Here is a 19,975-nt window from a genome sequence, read left to right on the forward strand (position 1 = left end):
GCTTCATGAGGCATGGTCTCTAGCTGATTGAGCTACTCCTTAGGGACTTCTATTCTATTGTTATCTCATCATAATTATTATTATACTTATTATTATATAAAGACTTCAACAAATTAGAATAATAATAAGATAAAAATGTAATTTCGAATGAAATCAGTAAAAGTAACCGTTTATACGATCATCTTACACCTTCATCTTAGTGGACTGTGCCCATCAACCGTTAAAGGAAAAATTCAAAGCTGATGAATAATATTGCATTGACCCAATGAAATAAGAGTAAGATGAGAATGTAATATATAATTATTCTTACATAAGTGGTCCTTTTGTTTTTTTCAATAAAAATAAAAAATAAAAAAGTCTTGGATTCGGTTCATGACTAATTGATACTACCATATATGTATGATAATAGTAATGATAAAAACAATTTCAATGGCAAACTATACTGTTCTTATTAGAAAAGTTATGCTGTCTCTTGTTGGTTCCTTTATTGGTATGCAAATGGTAAAATCTAAGTGAAATTATTAACAAAGTAGCTTAAATCTCATAAAATTCATAATTTTTTTTTTTAATGTATATGGTAATTTAACTTATGGCTAGACTTGTGCACTCAGATTAATATTTAATGCAGCAGGCATTCCCAACAAATTGAAATCTCTTACAATTCTTCTAATTGGACTGCAGCAAAGAGAGCTTCTCATAATTATCTGTCTGATTGTAAGACATAGGTAATTGCAGAGAATTTCGATTCATTCTCAACAAGCTCGGAGTTTTTATTTTCCCATACAAATTTATGATTGGATAGGGATTAAATACTTGTGTATAGTCATTAAACGTTTTAATGGAGCAATTGGGTAGATTTTACTACCATAGATTTCTGTAGTCATGTCAATCCATCCACTCGGTTGATAGTGTTTCTGATCAATCACAATACGCAACCAAAAGTGAGACACATATGGCTGAGTCATCAAGCTTTTATTCTAACCTTCTCAATCTATAATAAATAATACTATGAGAGTTATTCTATATATATTTCCCGGATGCACTAAGATTTAATTAAAAGTTGTAGCAAAGTCTGAAGTGGGTAAAAAAGCAAAAAACTGTTAAAGATCCTTTTTTTTAAGAAAAAAAAAAACATTGTCGGGGCTGAAAAATAAAGAGCCTCAGAAGCGGGATGCACTAAAGTTCTTTCGTCTGGATAAAATGACAATTACTGACTTAAAGAGGACTTAGCAATGCTTAAGAGCACACTCTGCTCTTGCTTCTTGGTTGATGTGGAACTAAATTCCATTTGTTTTTCTACACAACACCGAGGTAGTGGGAAAAAGGAGAAATGTAATGCCCCCTCTCTTACTTGGTTCAATATGAGGATAATTTGCAACTAGAGTAAAATTATATAATAAATTGTTATATGATTAGCATGCACAACTGGAATAATTGAAAATCAACCATTAATTTTTTAAAACAAACGCGGATCTAAATTTTTATTTTCATTGCCACATCGTCAAGTTGTATGACAATCATATAACAGTCTACTAAATGACATACTCTACTACTGTCGTACATTGATGCTCAAGCATGTAATGCTCTTGAAATGGATTAATATCATTCTTTTTCGGTTCCACTTTGGGGATACTTTGATTCAAAATAGTTTGTCCTTAGCGTAAGAGTTTGTAATGTACCTAGAATATGGTCAGGTTTAATATATATAAAAAGTTTGGTTACAGGGGATAATCATATACACATTGTTATCTGTTACAAGAGATAAACTATACATTAAGAAGCTTAATCCTTATCTTTAAGGGTTGAACTACTTTGTTTATATTAGGAGTGAAAATGCAGGCAAATAATAACTGCCCACATCTATTAGTCCCCACATTCCCCTTATAATTTTGGGAAACTTAATTTAAGCAAACTTAATTTGTCCCTTTCATACCATGCCTTGTACTATACGCCATGGTTGGTTTTACAAGTTACAATATCATTACTTTTTATGTACATTTCTTGTTAGTTAGACCAATACATAAATAAAGAGTCAACTTAGGTAGGCAGATATTCTAAATTGAAAGATCCCTCAAATATAACACATTTTAGCAACAGTATACTCGCAATCCCATCAATAATGGGTTGTAACCCTCTTGGGCAGCAGCCCTCCTCCCCAACAACCTGTTGTTGAAGCAAGGGTCCTAATTCAAGTTTTCAGGCTGAAAATTCCAGGACTTATTATTTTTCTCCCCAATAATGATTAGCAGGCAAATGCGGATGAATTCTGAGACATATATGCTTTGGGAATTTATGATGATGTCTTTATTTACTAACAACTGCAGAGGAGAAACACTGAACACTGCTTCATTAAAGAATCAAAAGAACAGTAATAAAAGTGAGAGTCAATTACAAGTGCACTAATCACAGTTTTAGCTTCTGTGGAATATTCATTCAGTTCAACGTAATGACAGTTAAACAAAAGACTTTAACTGTCACCTGATTTGCCTTCCCCTAGCAATGACTTTGCCTCCAGAACGGATGCCCGGACACTTTGCAGCTCGTCTTCCATCATTTCTGATAAGCACGACGAATGACACCTTGTACCTTCCAATAATCTGGTCATCTCCTTGGTGGCTGTAGACCTGGCTGTTCGTAATTCTTCTATTGTTCTCAACTCCGTCTGCAATTCTTCCTCCTCAATGTTCATTTCAAACTCCTTCGAATCTGCTTCAAACACATGCTGCTGGTATTCAATAATCATACTTTCAATTTCAGTCTTTCCAGTGTCCCTAATCTCCAATAGTATCTTCTTCTCTTGGATTACACCCTGAACTGCGAGTTCCATCTCTTCCACAGACTTCAAACCTTTCTGTATCTCTGCTTGAACTGCTTGCATCTCAGTGCCTAGCTTCCCATACTTCCTGTTCAAATCTTCAGATTCCCTTCTTATGGCCCCAAGTTTTTCCCGAGACAGCTTCATCTCAGTTTGCAACTTGGTTTTCTCTTCCTCGGCCCTGAGTAATTCAGTAGCTTTACCACCCGAATGCCATAGCTTCTGTGAGGGATCTATTTTCTCAACATTATCTATGGTAAAGAGAACCTTTTCATTCTCTTGTTTCCGGTTTTCCTCCTCCAGTTTTGATTTCAAGTGCGCAAGGTTGTTCCTCAACTCAACTTCAGACTGTTGAATCTTCCTCTGTGCAGTCTCTATTTCATCCTTCTGGGTTTGAAGACAGGCAAATTCATCTTTCTTTTGGTCCAGGTAAGACGTCGAAGCAATTACCCTTGATCTTGCCCGAGCTTCTCGTTGTTCAAAATAAACAACAGATGAAGAGAAGTTCAACAAAGAGTATTTGAGAGCTGATAACTTCTTGTCAATAAGGGCTCTTCTTTCTTTCACATCTGAAGTAGCGAGTTTAAGGGATTCATAATGTTGCCTCTTGTACTTAAGCTCATTTTCCGCTTCTTCAATTTTTCTTGAGAGCTTATCAACCTCAATGATTGCTTTCTCAAGTGAACCAAATTTAGTAATACTTTTAGCAGATTCTAAAAGCTGTGCATCTGCCCTTGACAGCTTCATTCTGACCAAATTCAGATCTTCTGAGAGCTTTACTTCATTTAGGTTTGATGGGTCTGTTTCCATGTCAAAAAGGATCCCAACATCGGTCTGATTTGAAAAATCTGCTTGACAATCTAAAGGATGCAGGCCAGGCATGCCATTTCCCTCGAGATATGCATTTCCTTGAGAATCAGTTTGATTTTTTATCATCATTTCAGAATTCCCAAGACATGGGCTGGACCCAACTTGCACATTTAATCCAGAAAATGCATTTTCAACTCCAGATATTGTAGGTTTCTCAAATGCATGACTTCTTTCGTGCAGATTTAAACCTGAGAGAGCAGTCTCCCCAGTTAAATCTCTAACCTCCAAAGACATAGTAGGTTCAACTGACTCGGTATGATCTGCGTTGTCAACTTCAACAAGCTTTTCTGGGAAATCAATTTCTAATTTGGTTTCAAATCTTCTCTGTCCACAAGAAGACATCATTCTTTTGAGTTCATCCCTCTCCTGCATGGCTCTTTCATACAAACCCATTAATTTTTCATTTTCTTCATTAATTTCCATAAGCTGATGCTCGAGGTTCTCAACCACTCTTTTCATCTCAATCTCTTTTTCTTTGGCAAGTTCACTGAAACTATCCCTATTCTGAACTTCAGTGCTACCTTCTTCAGCCCTCTCAGCTTTATTTGTACTTTCGCAGATACTTTCTGCAGCAGCCCTTTCATACAATTCAATGAGTTTGTTATTATCCTCAATCAAGACCTTAAGTTTCATCCGCAGTTCATCATTCTCTTTAGATAACATAATTGCTGTCTCATGAGCCTCTGCTTCTCTTTGACTTGCAGCAGCAATAGCATCAACCATTGTTTTCAGCTCCATTTGGTCATTCAAATTGATAATGGGAACATCAGTTGACAAAGAAGGAAACTGAACTTGCCGTACTCCTTTTGTGGTTCTCTCTTCTTCGAGTTTTGCTAACAAATCGTTGACATGCCTGCAAGATTTGGAAATTAATATAGCGTTCATGATCAAATGGACATGCATCATTTTGTTACTAATTGTTAAATCATCATTTATCTAAAAAACTTATAGAAATGGGTAACATTCTAACACTTAAACTCACGTGTGGCTCAAACTTTTTTTTAATAAGTGATGCCCAACAAGTGAGGTAAATTGACGAAGACAAAATTTGAACTCATGACTTTTTTGCTCAGATACAATGTTAAATTACCACTTATCCCAAAAACTTTAGCTTATAAGAGGTGGATAGTTTAATAATTTAATCAATATTTTAACACTAATAATAAAGGAGACAAAGAAACAGTAAACCAATGCAATAAAAGTTATACAAGTTACCATTGGCTAGAAATTAGAGTAGGTCAACCTATAATATACCAAAATGATTTTTTATCTATTGAAACATCAAACCAAGATTAAAACTGCTATATGCAAATCACACCATTACCTTTCCAATTCTTCTTTCTCTTCAATGCACAATTCTAGTTTCTTGCATAGTGTGTTTATTTCAGCTTGGTTTTGAATAGCCTGTGATAGATAGAATTTGATGTACTCAATGAGATAGGAACCATTGCAATCAAATAAAAAAAAGGTTAAAAAACTGAGAGAAAGAAAACATAAAAGGAAGCACATATCCCACCTGCATGCGGAGGAATTCGTTCTCCTCATTAATTGCAGACTTCCAAGGTGATCCTGGCTCCTGCATTCAATGATGTAAAATAAATTATGTAACTATTTGCACATGCCAATAATTTTTGGATGAGAACATGGGAGTATAAACATAATGTAAACAAGTTGAAATCAATTCCCAAAGCTCAGAAAATTTATTGGGGAAAATATTATTTAGCCTCTCGAACTATTACCCATTTTGCAATTATACCTCCATACTTTAAAAAGTGACAAGCTAGTCTGGGTTTTATCAATAGTAGTAATGATTTGCCAATATGTGGTTTATGGCCAGCGGGCAAACATGCAAAGATTTCTTTTTTCTTTTCTTTTTTTGCAAGGATATGAAGCTTTCTGTTTGATATTTAAAAAAGATATTCTCCATTCAAAATTATTGGAATGGTATCCTAAATTATCTATAATTGTAAACATAAATCATTCAGGATGAACTTCGCATGAAAAACTACTTAGGTGTGTGAAGTCATATTAGGTGCAAGGGCAAGCTAATTTTTCCGGCAGTTTTTGACTCGCAACATGCAGGGTTAAGAACATTAGTAGCATGATACTACAGTTTCAAAGAATATTTTCACTCAGTGACAATACTAGAATACTTAACACCACTTCCAAAATCAAGAACAATGGAAGGGGCTGAAACTGGCACTTGACGTTACTTCCAAAATCAAGAATGAAAGTAACCAACGGCAAACTGTTTATTTTTTAGTGCCATAGAAGCATAGGCGTCCTTTTGCAAGATTAGGTTCCTTTTCCTTTCCAAGTTAAACTCAGTACTAAAGTTATAACTCTGTTTTCAATGTACTGACGATAAAATACTAGTTAATTCAGAAAGATCTTACAACAATGACTAGTATAGGAAATGTTCATGTATTACATTAAATCATTCAAACGTGAGGGGTACCATGGAACAGAGTAGCTCACTTTTGATCAGTATTTCAAAAATATATGAGAAATTAGCTACTGGAAAACATTGGAGAATGGATTTGATGAACCTGGATCTCACCTTATTGGAAATCAGTAGATTATCATCGCACTGAACTTCTCCCATCACAACATCAGAATTTTCTTTCTACAGTTTAAAAAATTCCAGATAATTAGGTTAAGAAGAAAACTTTCCTGAATGAAATTACCTTAAGGTTCCATGACAAAGATTGGAAATAACCTGAACAGTTGAAGGATCTGATTCATTCATAAGTTTCCAGTCAAGTGCTTCTAGCAACTGCAAATTTACACACAAGACATGCATTTAAGTCAGGGAAAAATAAGCTGACTATGACATTGAAATAAAGTCAAGCAAATTTTTTACCTTGTTTTGTAACACCATGATCTGTTCATTCATCATCTCCCGCTCACCTTCCTCATAAAATGACTTTAACCTGTAGGTTTAAAGGATGAATAAGCAACAGAAGTATAAATCCTTGGGTATTTGAAATTGATTTTGGATAAAAAGATGTCAATAAAAATTTATAATTTGCAGAAAAAGAACTAACATATAGAAATAATTAAAAAATACAAACAATTTATCGAAGCAAATGAAACAAACACAAAATTCTTGATCCTTAAACCTGTTAAGTTTCTCCTAATAGAACACTAAGAGGCATCTGTGTTCCACTTTTGTATGATGCATACGTTTTATATGTTAGCAATACATGTTTTAACAAATTTGAAGTGTCAAATTGAAGAACTCTTGTTTTGCTTCCAACTTCAACTTCATTCAATATAACTAACAATAAAAGTATGCTTTGTTCTCAGTCTTTATAATTTTTGTAATGAAAACATGTTAAATTAATTTTCTGCTTGCAATCAAGGACAAAGAAGGAAGTAAAGGATGAATAAAATGTTCACTGAAACAAGAGGATCAAGCTGCATAAAAATAAGGACGTACCTTCTAATTTCTTCCTTTAGCCGGAGATTTTCCATAGCAAATCTGGTCAATTCATGGTTCCTATCAACTTGTGCTCGAAGGACCTCAATTTCCTTCAAATGTTCCTCCTTTTCTTTCAGTAAATGTGTCTCAGCTAAGATCTTTCCAGAGGCAACTGCTTCTAGCCTCTTTATTGCAGCTTCTCGAAAACGTAGCCTCATTTTTAGGCCCTGTACCTCATCCTCTCTTTGTTTGGCCTGATTCACCTCAATAAAGAATGCCATAAGAAAACCAATAAATAATATAAAAATGTTCAAAAAATCATAACGATAACAAAGAATGCTGAAATCACATTTAAGGTTCTGACTTTTACCATTCACTACTTAATCAACCTACAACACTATTTTAAATATTTCCAGTAGTTAGCAGCTAAAAATCCATTAACAAGTTAAAGAGTAAGATAATTCTTCAGACATACCAGCTGCACAGCTGCCTGAGTTTCAGCAGTCAGAGCCTGTAATGCAATGTCTTTATCCTTTTCCCTCCTGAAAGCCCCAACAAGGGCAACTTCATAATCTTTTTTCTGAGAATACAATACAACTAATTACAAATCAACAATTACAAGCCAAAGGATTTCTCAAGCTTAAGTAAGAACAGCGCATACATGAGTCATCCTTTTACTAGAAGTAAGTGGACTAGACAATCCATGTAATCCTTCCCACTTAAAGGATCCTGGAGATCCAGAAAAGCTTGCCAGCAGAGTATCATTCTCCTGATTTTCAGCGCCTAACCCTCGTAGGCGAGATACTTCTTTCTGAAAAAATACAAATGATACACATAAGAATGATTACAAATCACCACAAAATCTATAAGATGTAAATCTACTTAGCCTTATGAATCGCTCGTCTTGTAACACTGAACAAGAAAACAATATCTAATAAGATGAATATGAATTAGTGTTATTATGTCTTGTAACACCGATCACACCATCGGTATCCACTAACCTCCTATCTCTTTCTTGCAACTCCTCCCTGAAGGGTGGAGTGCAGTCAATTATGTCAACCGTTAAGAAAGGCAACACATTGAAAGCTGATAAAATAAACAGGGGTCACAGCCTTAAGGAGTTCAACATCAACAATTTATAAATACAAAATAAAATACTTTTGTAGAAAAAATATTGCAACAGTCAAAATTTACTCGTTCACATGGTGTCTGATAAATATTCTTTTTTTTTTTATAAGTAAATTGTATATATCAAAAAAAGCGCAAAGCGCCTCTAAGTACACAAAAGAAGTATACATAGGTAGCCCAAAAAACCCCAAAAAACAGACCCCAAAGAAACCCATCCCAACTATAACCACCACCAAGCGAAAAAACCAAAGCAAGAACCCAAAGAACCCAAACACTGTAGCCCACAGAACCCACCACCAGCCCTAAAAAAACCAGAACCCTAATGCACCTCTGGAGGAAAGGAGAATGCATTTTTGGTTCCAACACAACCCCGACGACGATAGTACCGCTTCGGAGAAAGTCTCTCTCTAACCTCATAGTTGATGGAGCATTCTAAATTCTTGATTTCTCGCTTCCCTTTTGCCTTAGAGGTAAAGGGCTCCCACTCCCCTTCAATATTCGAGAAGAGATTCAGAAGACTCTTCTCATCACCTCCTTCACCATTAGACAAACCCACACTGGGGGCGAAATTCGCCGCATCTATAACCACCTCCGAATAGTTCCCTGCCCCCTTCTCGGAGGGTTCCGCTACAACGTCGGCAAACAGCTCCTTGTTCTTCTGCAACTGCTTGGCAAGCTTCTCCTTCACCCTCCGGGCATACCCTATTTGAGATTTGGAAACAGAGGAATAAATCGGAGCACCGCTCTCCGACATTCGAGGAAAAGGTTCGCTTAAACTCAAACCCAGCTCCGCCGCATGCTTTCCCGAGATAGAACAGGTCAGTGAATCTTCGACTACAACCTTAGAGCCCTTTACCGACGATGAAGCCTTCTTCATCCCAGGCAGAGAGGAAGAGGAGACATTTCTAGACCCTAAAAACCCCCGACGTAGCAACCCTTTCGCCGGAGCAGTCTTAATGGGTTCAAACTCCTTCGCCGAAACAGAACCAGCTCCCTCCGGAGGAGCAGAGACCACCACCGGAGACAAAGAAGAGACATGGGTACTCACCGGAGTCAACAACTAGTTCTGGGTATTCTCCGGCAACAGAGCAGCCTTCGTCGGAAAAACAGGGGCCATCGCCGGTCCAAGAGAAACAGACCCTGCCGCACAAACCAGTTGATTTGACTCCGGATGCACCTCCGCCAACGACAGCCCCACCAACGCAAGCTCGGAATCATCACTAGAAACCCCGGCGAGACCACCGGCGACCGGCGCAAAAACCTCAGATTCGCACGCTTCCCTGCGATCGGCCGGAACATTAGTCTCTCCCGGCGAGGCAGAACCACATAGTTGCGATTTGGGCAAAAACTTACCACGACACTTCAATCCCCTGCGCCAAGCTGACTTAAAATACCCAGCATGTTTGGGCTTAAGGATAGACCCAAACTCGCGAACACCCAGCCCACCTAACAAATCTTTAACTAACCCAGCTAGGACCCGGCCCAAAACAGAACGCAAAAAACCTATCAACGTCTTATTCTTCTGTTTCTTCTTCTTCGTAAGATCCGCCGTCGTGCTGAAACATGTAGCCAGATTAGCAGAATCCGGCGACTCCAACTCCACCCAGTCCACTATCACCCGCGACTCATACTCACCGTACCCGGTCTCGAAAGAGTCCTTCACCGGGAAGAGATCTAAGTGTTGCGAAGATCTAACCCTCCTCCCCACGAAAGGCTCCTCAGAACCAGCCGCCAGTCGAAGAGCCTCCGCAAAGGAGCGCCCAGGGAGACATCCAGAGAAGGATTCTCCCAAACCAAGCTTGAGCTGCGTCCCCGGAACATGATGCGTAGAGGCTGTTGGACCCAACAACCTCCGCAATTCATTTGCAAACCGACGCCATCCCCTCCCTCCACGGCCCGCAGGTAGCCAAATGATTCCTTTACGACCTCCCTCAGCAAAGACGGCCACCTCCAGGAAACTACCTGCCTTATTAACACCCCCATGCACCATCAAAGCCTTGTCGCCCTCACGGTATGACTTGGCGATATCAACCTTCAACAGAGATTGACTCGCCTCCTCGACCATATCCACCAACCATGAAGCACAAGGTTGGCTCACAAAAATTACCCCTACGAACCCTTTTCTCTTTTCCTCCAACCGAAGATCAGGACACCCTTCCTTCGCTGACAGGCAAAAGGATATCGCTTCTATGGAGAAGCGCCGTTCCATAGCGGCTGACCAGAGCCTAGCGCACAGCGCCTAAACAGCGCCGCCGCTAGGGCAGAAAACTACCTTGCTAACCTTTGATGGATTCGGGATTCCACGAGAGAGCCCCTATGTCGGCTTATCTATTTGTTATAGGGCATTAATAACCAATTTGGTTCATTAACTTCAAAAGACATACCTCTAAGCAAAAAGATTGATACACGTGATGTATGTAACAAAACCTATGGGAAGTTACCTTAAAATAAAGGAGAACAAAAGACTCTGCAATTAAACACAGTACCTTGAGTTGTTGAATTTGCATCCGCATGGCAATGACATCTCCAGACGTATCCTCATTGACAATTGCCTGAAAAAAAAATATAACAAAATGCTTTAATAAGCAAAAATAACTAATGAGACGTAAGAGCATATGCATTCACAAAATTAGATAAGCTTCCACATTCACAAGGAGAGTGTTCAAATGTCAAAACCAGCACAACTATAGTTTCACAACAACTTAAGTCAATTCAATATTTCCCATTGCACTATCACATGAGTTCCAACATCTACTAGTGCATCCAAAGTAGATGTAAAATCTTTATCTTTGACTAGAAGAAGAACAACATCATAGATACAGGAAAAAAAAATGTAGAAAGAAAAGTCACATACATTGTTCTTAATAAATTTTGCACGTTGTGCAAACTTCAATGTGCTTAGTGTCTCCAATGAACAGCTGGAACGAACCCCAAAAAATGTCATAATGTAAACAAGGTTAACTACATAATTTAGGCTCATTAAAATATAGAGAACAAGAATAAATGCAATTGAAAGAACTATGGGTTCAGGTAAGACAACAGTCTTTCGAAAAATTGGAAAATAAAGAATGAAAGAACAACATTTAACTTAGGAGAGAAATTTTGAACTTAAAAAATAGTCAATCCAATTGCATAACATACTCTATATAGATAGTAAAGCTAGAATATAAAAGGCAGAATTTAAAGAGAGATTCACTGACCAACTAGAAGGAGTAATATTTGCAATTATAGTTGTTTTTGAATTTCCTCCTAGAGAATCCTGAAAAGAAGAGAACACAAAATTGATTTAGACAGTTAAATCATTGCAGTATGTCTTTGGATTATAAAAGGAATTCAGATTAAGTTATTATTTTCTCATATAAAGCACAACCATATTGTGGCAGCTACTTTACTATAATTTGATGCTAAAATTTCCAACTATCTGGACAACTATATTTTGCATTCAAAACCAAGTTATATTGCAAACTAACTGCAAGTTACATCCACTAACTCTCTTCACAAAAACTGAATCAACTTCACTAAAAGAGAAAGGAAAAGGAAAAAGGTGGTTCAGCTTAAAAATAAAATAAGACAACATTGCCCAAAAGCAACAACTAACTTTATACTTACGCTTTCTGCTGGATGCAATAGTTACTGCAGAAACTATAATAGTATCCCTAAAATATATATTTTGAAATATGAAGCCTTTGGCTATGTATTGCTTATGAACCAGCTCTTAGAAACTCTCAACTAGTATTAATCCACAACATGAGTTTTTCAAACATAAAGCAACAGATAATTTTCTCATATTCAAACAGACTGGTCTGCTCGCCACTTGGAGAAGTGTGCTTATATATAGTAAGTTGTAACCCATCTACAAAGTAGTAGAATGCAATCTTATAATTATCATCTAAAAAGGATCACCACCTACCTGGAGTAAAAATGTTAGCTTAGAATCCCGGTAAGGAACATGGAGCGACTTCCCATTGGACATATTGACTAGGTTCATGATCACAAGTCTGTATATATTAAAACCAACTTCATAAACAAATTGTAACATAACTATGCCAGATAAAATGTCAATAAAAAAAAAGAAGTTATTAACCAATCATGACTACAGATGAAAGTAGCAACAACACACCCCAATGTTGAAAGGGATTTGTTGATATTAGTAGCTTCCTTAAGACGTTCACCCTCAGCACCAGAACTCTTCTGCCTGTGAGAGAAACATATAGCCAACAACACCAAGACATTAGTTGAAATTTATAAATACAATTGTTTTAACTCCTCTTATGATATGAGATATTCTTCTTTGCATCAATTTACCTTTCAGAACCAGCTAAATCAACAAGATTAAGCCGAGCAAATCGATGATGAGTTACACCTTGGGATTCCCACTGATAATAAACAATGAATTCTCAAACCAAGATAACATTTGGAAAACAGATGATGAAGTATTCAAGAAAATGAAGGAAAAAAATATTTACATTTACTCACCTTACTTTCAATTATGCAAGTAAATACACTATGGGAACGACTGCTAGCACGATTCATATTAGTAGCAGCTACCTTTCTGTTTGCTGACCCCTGGCAATATAAGAAGAAGAGAAAAAAAAAAAATGAGGAATATAGGAGTTGTGTACTTAACCAATAGAAAGAACGTTTATATCAAATGGGTCTATAGCCTTAGAGTTCAACTGTGTCTCAAACATATATACCCCTTTTTAGACAAAGTGAAGAAAATGAGTCTTTATATGATTAAATTACTCAAAGGATACAACCATTTAGACTCTCTAAATATTTGAGAGTGTTATAGTTTGTATTAACGGTTTAGACACAAAAGGTGGAGGCTATTAAACCTGTTCTCTTGTAGCCTACCACACATATTATTATATAGGGTTAGAAAAATATTACAATGATCAAAATATCCCCAAACCCTAATAACTCTTTTAACACTCCCTCTCAAGCTGGAGCATAAATATCATATACAAGTCCAGCTTGAAAGAAACAAGCAAACGAAAGAAAACTAAAAACACAAACTCTAAAACTCCCCCTCAAGCTGGAACAGCTTGGAGCACACGAAAGAAACGAAAGAAAACTAAAAAAACAAACTCTAAAACTCCCCCTCAAGCTGGAACAGCTTGGAGCACACATTACAAAGACTAATAAAATTAAAAATAATAAGAAAATACGCTAAAAAACTTCAACGCCAGTTGAAAACTCATCGGAAACTGCAACAGGCGGTCAGATCTACACCAAGGCTGATAGGATCTCGCAGGAAAACAACAAGGACTGGTCGAAACCTATCGCAAAACACCAAGGCCGGTCGGATCTTGCCGCAAAACACCAACGGTTGATCGGATCTCACCGCAAAACACCAACGGTTAATCGGATCTCACCGCAAAACACCAAGGCCAGTAGAATCTAGTTGAACAACAACCGATAGGAAACCACCACAAAACACCAAGGCTGGTCGAATCTCGACAACTAACAATGATCACATTTCACATGATCAACCAACGAGTCTCACCGAAACTACTACTGCTGAAAAATACCAAAAACATAAGCAAAACCAAACAGAAACCTTCGCCGCTCGCCGGAGATTGCCGAAACTTAGCCAAAGATAGTTAGAACACGCCGGCGACAGGCAGACCACACCGGCAATACCAAAACACGCCGGCGTCCGACAGACCTCACCGGCGATACCAACATCCACGGCTACAGACCCAAGCAACGACCACAAGGCAGCAATTATTGAACATGCCGGTCACCACCACAGCACACGCTGGCAACCACCACAAAACACGCTTGGCAACCAGATACGTCACCAACCACCACAGAACACACCAACCGCCATGACAGAATACCAAAAACAAACAAAATCGTTTTTTTGTTTTTTTTTTCTTTTCTCTCGGTTTCCAAGAACAACTCAAAACTTCATCAAGGCACCACCCGTGTGGGCACTATGCCCACATGGGCCGTGCTGCCACCAAAAGGAGACTCACTAACAACAGGACAAGAAATTCAACCAAAAGAAAAAGAGCAGAAAATTAAGACAACAAACAAAAGGCCAAGGATTTAAACCCCAAGTCTTTGATACCATGTTATAGTTTGTATTAACGGTTTAGACACAAAAGGTGGAGGCTATTAAACTTGTTCTCTTGTAGCCTACCACACATTATTATATAGGGTTAGAGAAATATTACAATGACCAAAATATCCCCAAACCCTAATGACTCACTCACAAACCCTCTTCTAACAGAGAGCACTATATTACTATAAACAATTGAAGCAGCATTAATAAAGGAACAAATAATAAAGGGGTTATATACTTGAATAAGTTGTTGAATAACATCCCGAGCACTTGTGACTTCTACTTCCTTCAGATTTTCTACATAAACCCCTTTCTTAGTGTCTTCTCTTATCTGTAACATAAACATCAAAATGTGAGTTTTCTGTAAGCATAATTGATTGGTCGAAACTTTTAGAAAATTTATCCATACCTGCAAGTTGTTAGTTGATGGGTCCAAAAGATCAAGAATTTGTTCATTGTATATTTCCAAGAATGAGCATTTACAAGTGAATCTTAATTTTTCTTCTCTACGGGTCTCTTTTTCCTGCATACCAAAATCACGCCAATAATAATTGAATTTAATTAATCTCTAACAACAATTAAATCATGAAAGCTTCAAGAATTAACTCTGATATCAATGAGACTAACACTTAGAAGTAAGAAAGTAACTGACAAATTAGACGATAATCAAACGTTTAGCCATATGTTTGCATATCCATAAGCATTTAAACAAAAACAAGTTCAACCATTCCATCCATCCAAACGTTGATAACTAGGATACACAAGATTTCAAAATTTAGAAATTTAAGAATACTTTGTATGGTAGGAAAAGAACCACAAAAAATTTATGCACTTTCTAAATTCGAAAATATTTCAACAAGTACATAATAGATGTTGTGAAGCTACAGATGTTAATCCTTAAGTATCTAAATATTTTATCAATCGTATGTGATTGGTCTGTAATCCAAATGATCATATGAAAAATAAGGTTAAGCAAAGGGACTCTTGTAATCCCACACACGCACACTCACAAACTCACACACAACACTCATACACACTTATAATGCCTCTACCTAAAACCTATCATATAGTAGGAAGGCACATACCTTTTGAATTCTTGAGAATAAATTTTCGAAGACTCTAGGTGTCATCCCACAATTGACACTGTGTCTTCGAGTGCCTCCCTCAATGTCTCCTAGCATGGTGTGAGTCTTTCCACTTCCAGTCTAAATATAAAGATTACAAAATAAAGCAGTACTAAATCAGAATAGAATGCCAAAATGAGAAAATATTATTTGAAATTCATTGTCTAATAATTTGGAAATCACATTCAACTTTTCTGGCAAAACAACTATAAAATGGTCAACAAAATCTAGCAAAAGGGACAATTTGCATATCCAACATGTCAACATTATTGTTCTTAACCGAATCAAATTAACAGGGAACAAGATGAGAAAAAGCTGATTGGGGACCCACCTGGCCATATGCGAACATGCAACTGTTGTAGCCTTCCATACAGTTCTCCACCATGGGCAATCCAGCTACTTTGAATAGTTTCTCCTGTTACATCACTCAAATGAAGTCCATGGCATTGCAAAGACATTAACTAAGAGGAACAAAAGCAATAACAATCTGAGAGAGTACCTGGCTAATATTCTCATCTGCAACAAGGTCAAAGGTGAAGCGTGACTCAGGATGCCCAGTCCAAGTAATAGTCTGAAAGCTCTCTTGCCTAATGCATTTGCTGTAGCCTTGGAGGGATATTTCAGTACTACTAAGCGGACGGATTCTAATGATAACCTAGATCACAAAAACAAGCTAAATTCCAGTTGAGCTGTATAAAGCCACAGCACCTAACTCATAGAAAGAAAGAACAAAAAAAAAACAAAGTGATAAAAATTTAATGAATAAAATCTAGGAGTTCTGATTCCACTGAAAATAGCATGCTTATAACCATGTTCAGTAAACCAATAGAAACATTAACCACAATCAAAGAATTAACAAAGTGATAAAAATTTAATTTGTTTCCTTCTAATTGCATTCAATTACGAACCCCTACACAAGGGGCACGAAATTGAGGCTTTGGAATTGGAATGGAAGAAACTGGAGGCCTGACTTCGTATGAGTTTATACAGAATTGGGCCTCCAGTTCCATCCCATTCCTAGTCAAACAACAATCCGTGCTGCAAAACTCAGTTTTATACCCTAACGAAAATTCAACCAAGCAAAGCAACCAGAAAAAATATGCTTCAACAACTTTTGGACAAACATTTCAAAAGTAATTATTTTAGTTTCTTTTTCTTCAACAAAGCAAGTTTTGCTAACGAAAGCAATTAAAGTAGTTCCAAAAGAAAGGTCGACAACACCTTCCTCTTTGGTTTACTACCTGCACATTTTGATCCTTCCAGAACGAGGGGTCCTCGTAGACCTCGAAGCTCTGGATAGACAGTTCCGCACCGCCACTGTTTACACCGTTGTCACCGTCGTCGAAGTTGCCGATACTCCGAACCGCCGACGAACACTGCACGAGGTTCTCTTTGGACGCAGATTTCAGAAGTGCCGGAGAGCTCCGGACCAACGGCACGGAGTCCAGTGCGGAATGGTCATGGAACCCGAACCTGCTCTTGATTGCGGACGCCGTGTCCGATATGAACGGCATTATGTGCAAAGCTTTGTGAGAGCTTCGAGTTCAAAGAGATTGCTGGTAAGAAGTGGAATCTAGGGTTTTAGGGTGGATAAGTAGAGAAATTAGGGCAAGATATTGTGGAAGGGAAGGGCTGGGAGCCTGGGAGTGTTCGGGGAAAAGAGAGAAATGGAGGATGTGTGGGATTGGAAATTGGAAATCGGAGAAAAGAGGGAGTCTCACTGTGCTTCGGAGAGTCTCACAAATGGATCCTGACCGTTGGATTTATTCATTCGTTCAGGGAACATGCGGGGGGAGAAAAGAGGGTGGTGATGTGATCCGACGGTGGAGAGTTATTGAGATGAACGGTCGAGATGGTTAGCAATTGAAAATTGCGGACCGTTTGAGATCGGAATTTCAAATTTTTTGAATCGTGGAGCCAATAATAACGTTGAGGATGTGGAATTACGGATATGTCCCTTCTGTTCTGAGCTGAATTCTGAGAAGCACCCCCCGTTTAACACCTTTTTTCTTTTGAGAAAGCTACTTCTATTTCTTGTGAGAATATACGTAGCAATTTTTTTTTTTTGGTTTTTTTGAGTAATGATACGTTATACATTCATTTCATATCGATTAATGTGGTGTATTTTAAGTGGCTTTACATATCAGTCACTTAAAAAAAATAAAAAATAAAAACTCTTAAAACACGTCATGTCAACTGATATGAAATGAATGTAAAGAGTGACATTACTCTCTTTTTTAAAATAATAAAAATACTAATATTTTTTACACCCATTTATCGCATTTATTTAACATTTCTAACATGGCCACTTAAAACACGTCACTTTCTGGCTTTGTTTGGTAATGGGGATGGAGTTGGCCCAAACACTGTTTATCATCATTTCCCAAAAAAATCAACATCAAAACATTCTAACTTTTTCACTTTTAATATCAAATCATTCATTTTTTATTATTATTCAAATAAAAAAATCACTACAAAACAAAATTTTTTCACTTTTTCATACCACTTTTTCATTTTTTTTATACCAAACATTCTTACTTTTTTCACATCAATCTACATCAACTACAGTGTTTAGGTCATCCCATTTGCCAAACACCCCCAGATCTATTCCTTTCGTTTTAGGGTATTTTGAGATTTTACTCGTACATTATTTTCGCATGATGCATTTATGGCTATTTCCGATCAACATTCTTTCGACGTATGGTGATTGTTCTTATTTGGACTAGATCACTAGGAATGCATTTACTACATTACTTGTTGTTTTGATTAAGTTGGTTAAAATATGTGGTTGGTTATTGCTTGATTCATTTGAAAGTATGTACATTGTTTTGACTATGCTTTGTAGTGAGCTCAAAATTTTGATTTGCATTTCAAACAAAAATCCTCATAAATATAGTAATGCCCCTACAAAAAATATACGCAATAGTTAAAAATTATCATAATGTCGTAATAATGGGCGTATAAATTCATAAGTAAATATGCTATTAAAATGTTGGTACGATGCTTGTGTAGCATTATACATTATGTAAAGGGTGTACATGCGGGCAAATAATAATCGTTTATATCTACTATCCGCAACTATTCGTTAGCCGCTATCTGCACATGCAGTCAATGCAGATGCGGATGCAATTAACAAAATCTACTATCCGCATATGTGGATGTGGATAACCTTTTAGGGTATGTAGATGTGGTTAATAACTGCATCCACATATCCTTTATAAAATTTTGTATATTTATATTTAATAAATTCACCAAAATGACATTGTTTGGATTAAGCATATGTTATGTTTACATTGTTTTATGTTTTTTTTTTTCTTCACAATTCACTCATTCACTTGGGGAGAGAGGTAAAAGTAATGGGAGATTAATATATTTTCAAAACATTTGGGCTTAAAAAAAGAATTAAGCAAGTTACACTAAATATCGGTCTAAATTATTTTTAAAATCGTTTTAATAGGTCGTAATAGAGGCCCAAAAGGCTAAAATAGGCCAATTACGTAAAATGTGGATAACGGATAATAATCGCATTCATTAATTGCAATAATCGCATTCATTAGTAAAAATATGATGCAAATATGAATGCGGATATCTAAAATTGATATCCGCATTTTGCGGATGCAGATGCGGTTATTTGCAATATCTGCATCCACATCTATACCCCTAATATTATGTATATGTAGGTTTTTTTTTTTTTTTTCCTTCTTTTTTTGTAGATATTGTGTATGTAGTTATCCTATAGAATTGCTGGCAATATTATGATAACCATTATATTATAGGAAATACTAGGTGTTCTTCTAGTGTTCACTTGGTGTCCTCCCAACTATGATGTGACTTTTAAAATCACCGTTGAATTTGATATTATCATTATTAAAATCCACATTACAGTTGGGATGATACTAAGAGAACACTAAAAGAACACCTAGCATTTTCCTTATATTATCGTATTTAATTTTGTAACAATATATGTGTTCTAATTGAAATTGAACCAAATTACCAAAAAATTCACCCTTCTCTTTTCTTTTCTTTTTTTGTTCAAAACCCAAATTATTAAAAAAATTATAAAAAATAAAAAAATAAAAAAGGAAAAGGGAAAAACAATTGTGGGTGGCTGGCCACCCGCTGCAATTCAAGATTTTTTTATTTTTTATTTTTAATAAAAACAAATTTAAGGGTTGAAAGAAGTTTTTTTTTTTAAATTGGTTTTTTTGAAAAATATTGTCTATTATTTAAGGAATAACTTGGGAGGAATAGTTTACTCATCTTTGTAAGGGATTACTTATTCCCGTGGGAATAACTATTCCTAAGAATAGATCCCTAACAAATAAAAAAAATGAATATTTTATAGGAATAACCATTCTATTCTAGGGGTCTATTCCGAAGACCAAACGGAGCCTACATGTAAATCTTTGTCTTTGCTTTCTCTTTTTTCTGCTTCTATATTTAATTTTTCCTTGCATTAGAGCACTCCTTGAAGCCTTACCAAAACTATTTTTGGGTTATCTTGGTGAGGCAATTTAACAAAGTGCCTTACATCTCCACTT

At 36.6% G+C, this 19,975-nt stretch overlaps 1 protein-coding gene across 1 annotated transcript; it reads right to left on the reverse strand.

Annotated features, from left to right (window-relative positions):
* Positions 1-2,323: 2,323 nt before the first annotated feature.
* LOC132163432 (P-loop containing nucleoside triphosphate hydrolases superfamily protein) lies at positions 2,324-17,214 on the reverse strand. The gene is made up of 22 exons (XM_059573719.2): positions 16,676-17,214; positions 15,934-16,089; positions 15,766-15,849; positions 15,396-15,515; positions 14,720-14,833; positions 14,549-14,641; positions 12,714-12,803; positions 12,543-12,613; positions 12,358-12,432; positions 12,148-12,235; positions 11,438-11,496; positions 11,092-11,155; positions 10,724-10,789; positions 7,771-7,920; positions 7,585-7,689; positions 7,128-7,363; positions 6,549-6,618; positions 6,405-6,461; positions 6,246-6,311; positions 5,202-5,261; positions 5,010-5,089; positions 2,324-4,538 (listed from the first exon to the last, which is right to left on the reverse strand). Exons 1-22 carry the CDS (start codon positions 16,946-16,948, stop codon positions 2,468-2,470), a joined length of 4,248 nt encoding a protein of 1,415 aa, XP_059429702.2. The 5' UTR covers positions 16,949-17,214; the 3' UTR covers positions 2,324-2,467.
* Positions 17,215-19,975: the final 2,761 nt, after the last annotated feature.

The sequence above is a fragment of the Corylus avellana genome, chromosome 8 (assembly GCF_965113065.1).
Source record: "Corylus avellana chromosome 8, dhCorAvel1.hap1.2, whole genome shotgun sequence".
NCBI classification, from domain to species: Eukaryota; Viridiplantae; Streptophyta; class Magnoliopsida; order Fagales; family Betulaceae; genus Corylus; species Corylus avellana.

What these genes read in the sequence shown, in the direction of transcription:
- LOC132163432 (XM_059573719.2), bottom strand. Translation starts at nt 16,948, where the DNA reads ATGCCGTTCATATCGGACACGGCGTCCGCAATCAAGAGCAGGTTCGGG. An exon ending in AAATCCCTTTCAACATTGGG is followed by an intron (nt 12,236 to 12,357) that starts GTGTGTTGTTGC and finishes TAATATATACAG; the next exon opens with ACTTGTGATCATGAACCTAG. An exon ending in ATCTACTGATTTCCAATAAG is followed by an intron (nt 5,262 to 6,245) that starts GTGAGATCCAGG and finishes CATTGAATGCAG; the next exon opens with GAGCCAGGATCACCTTGGAA.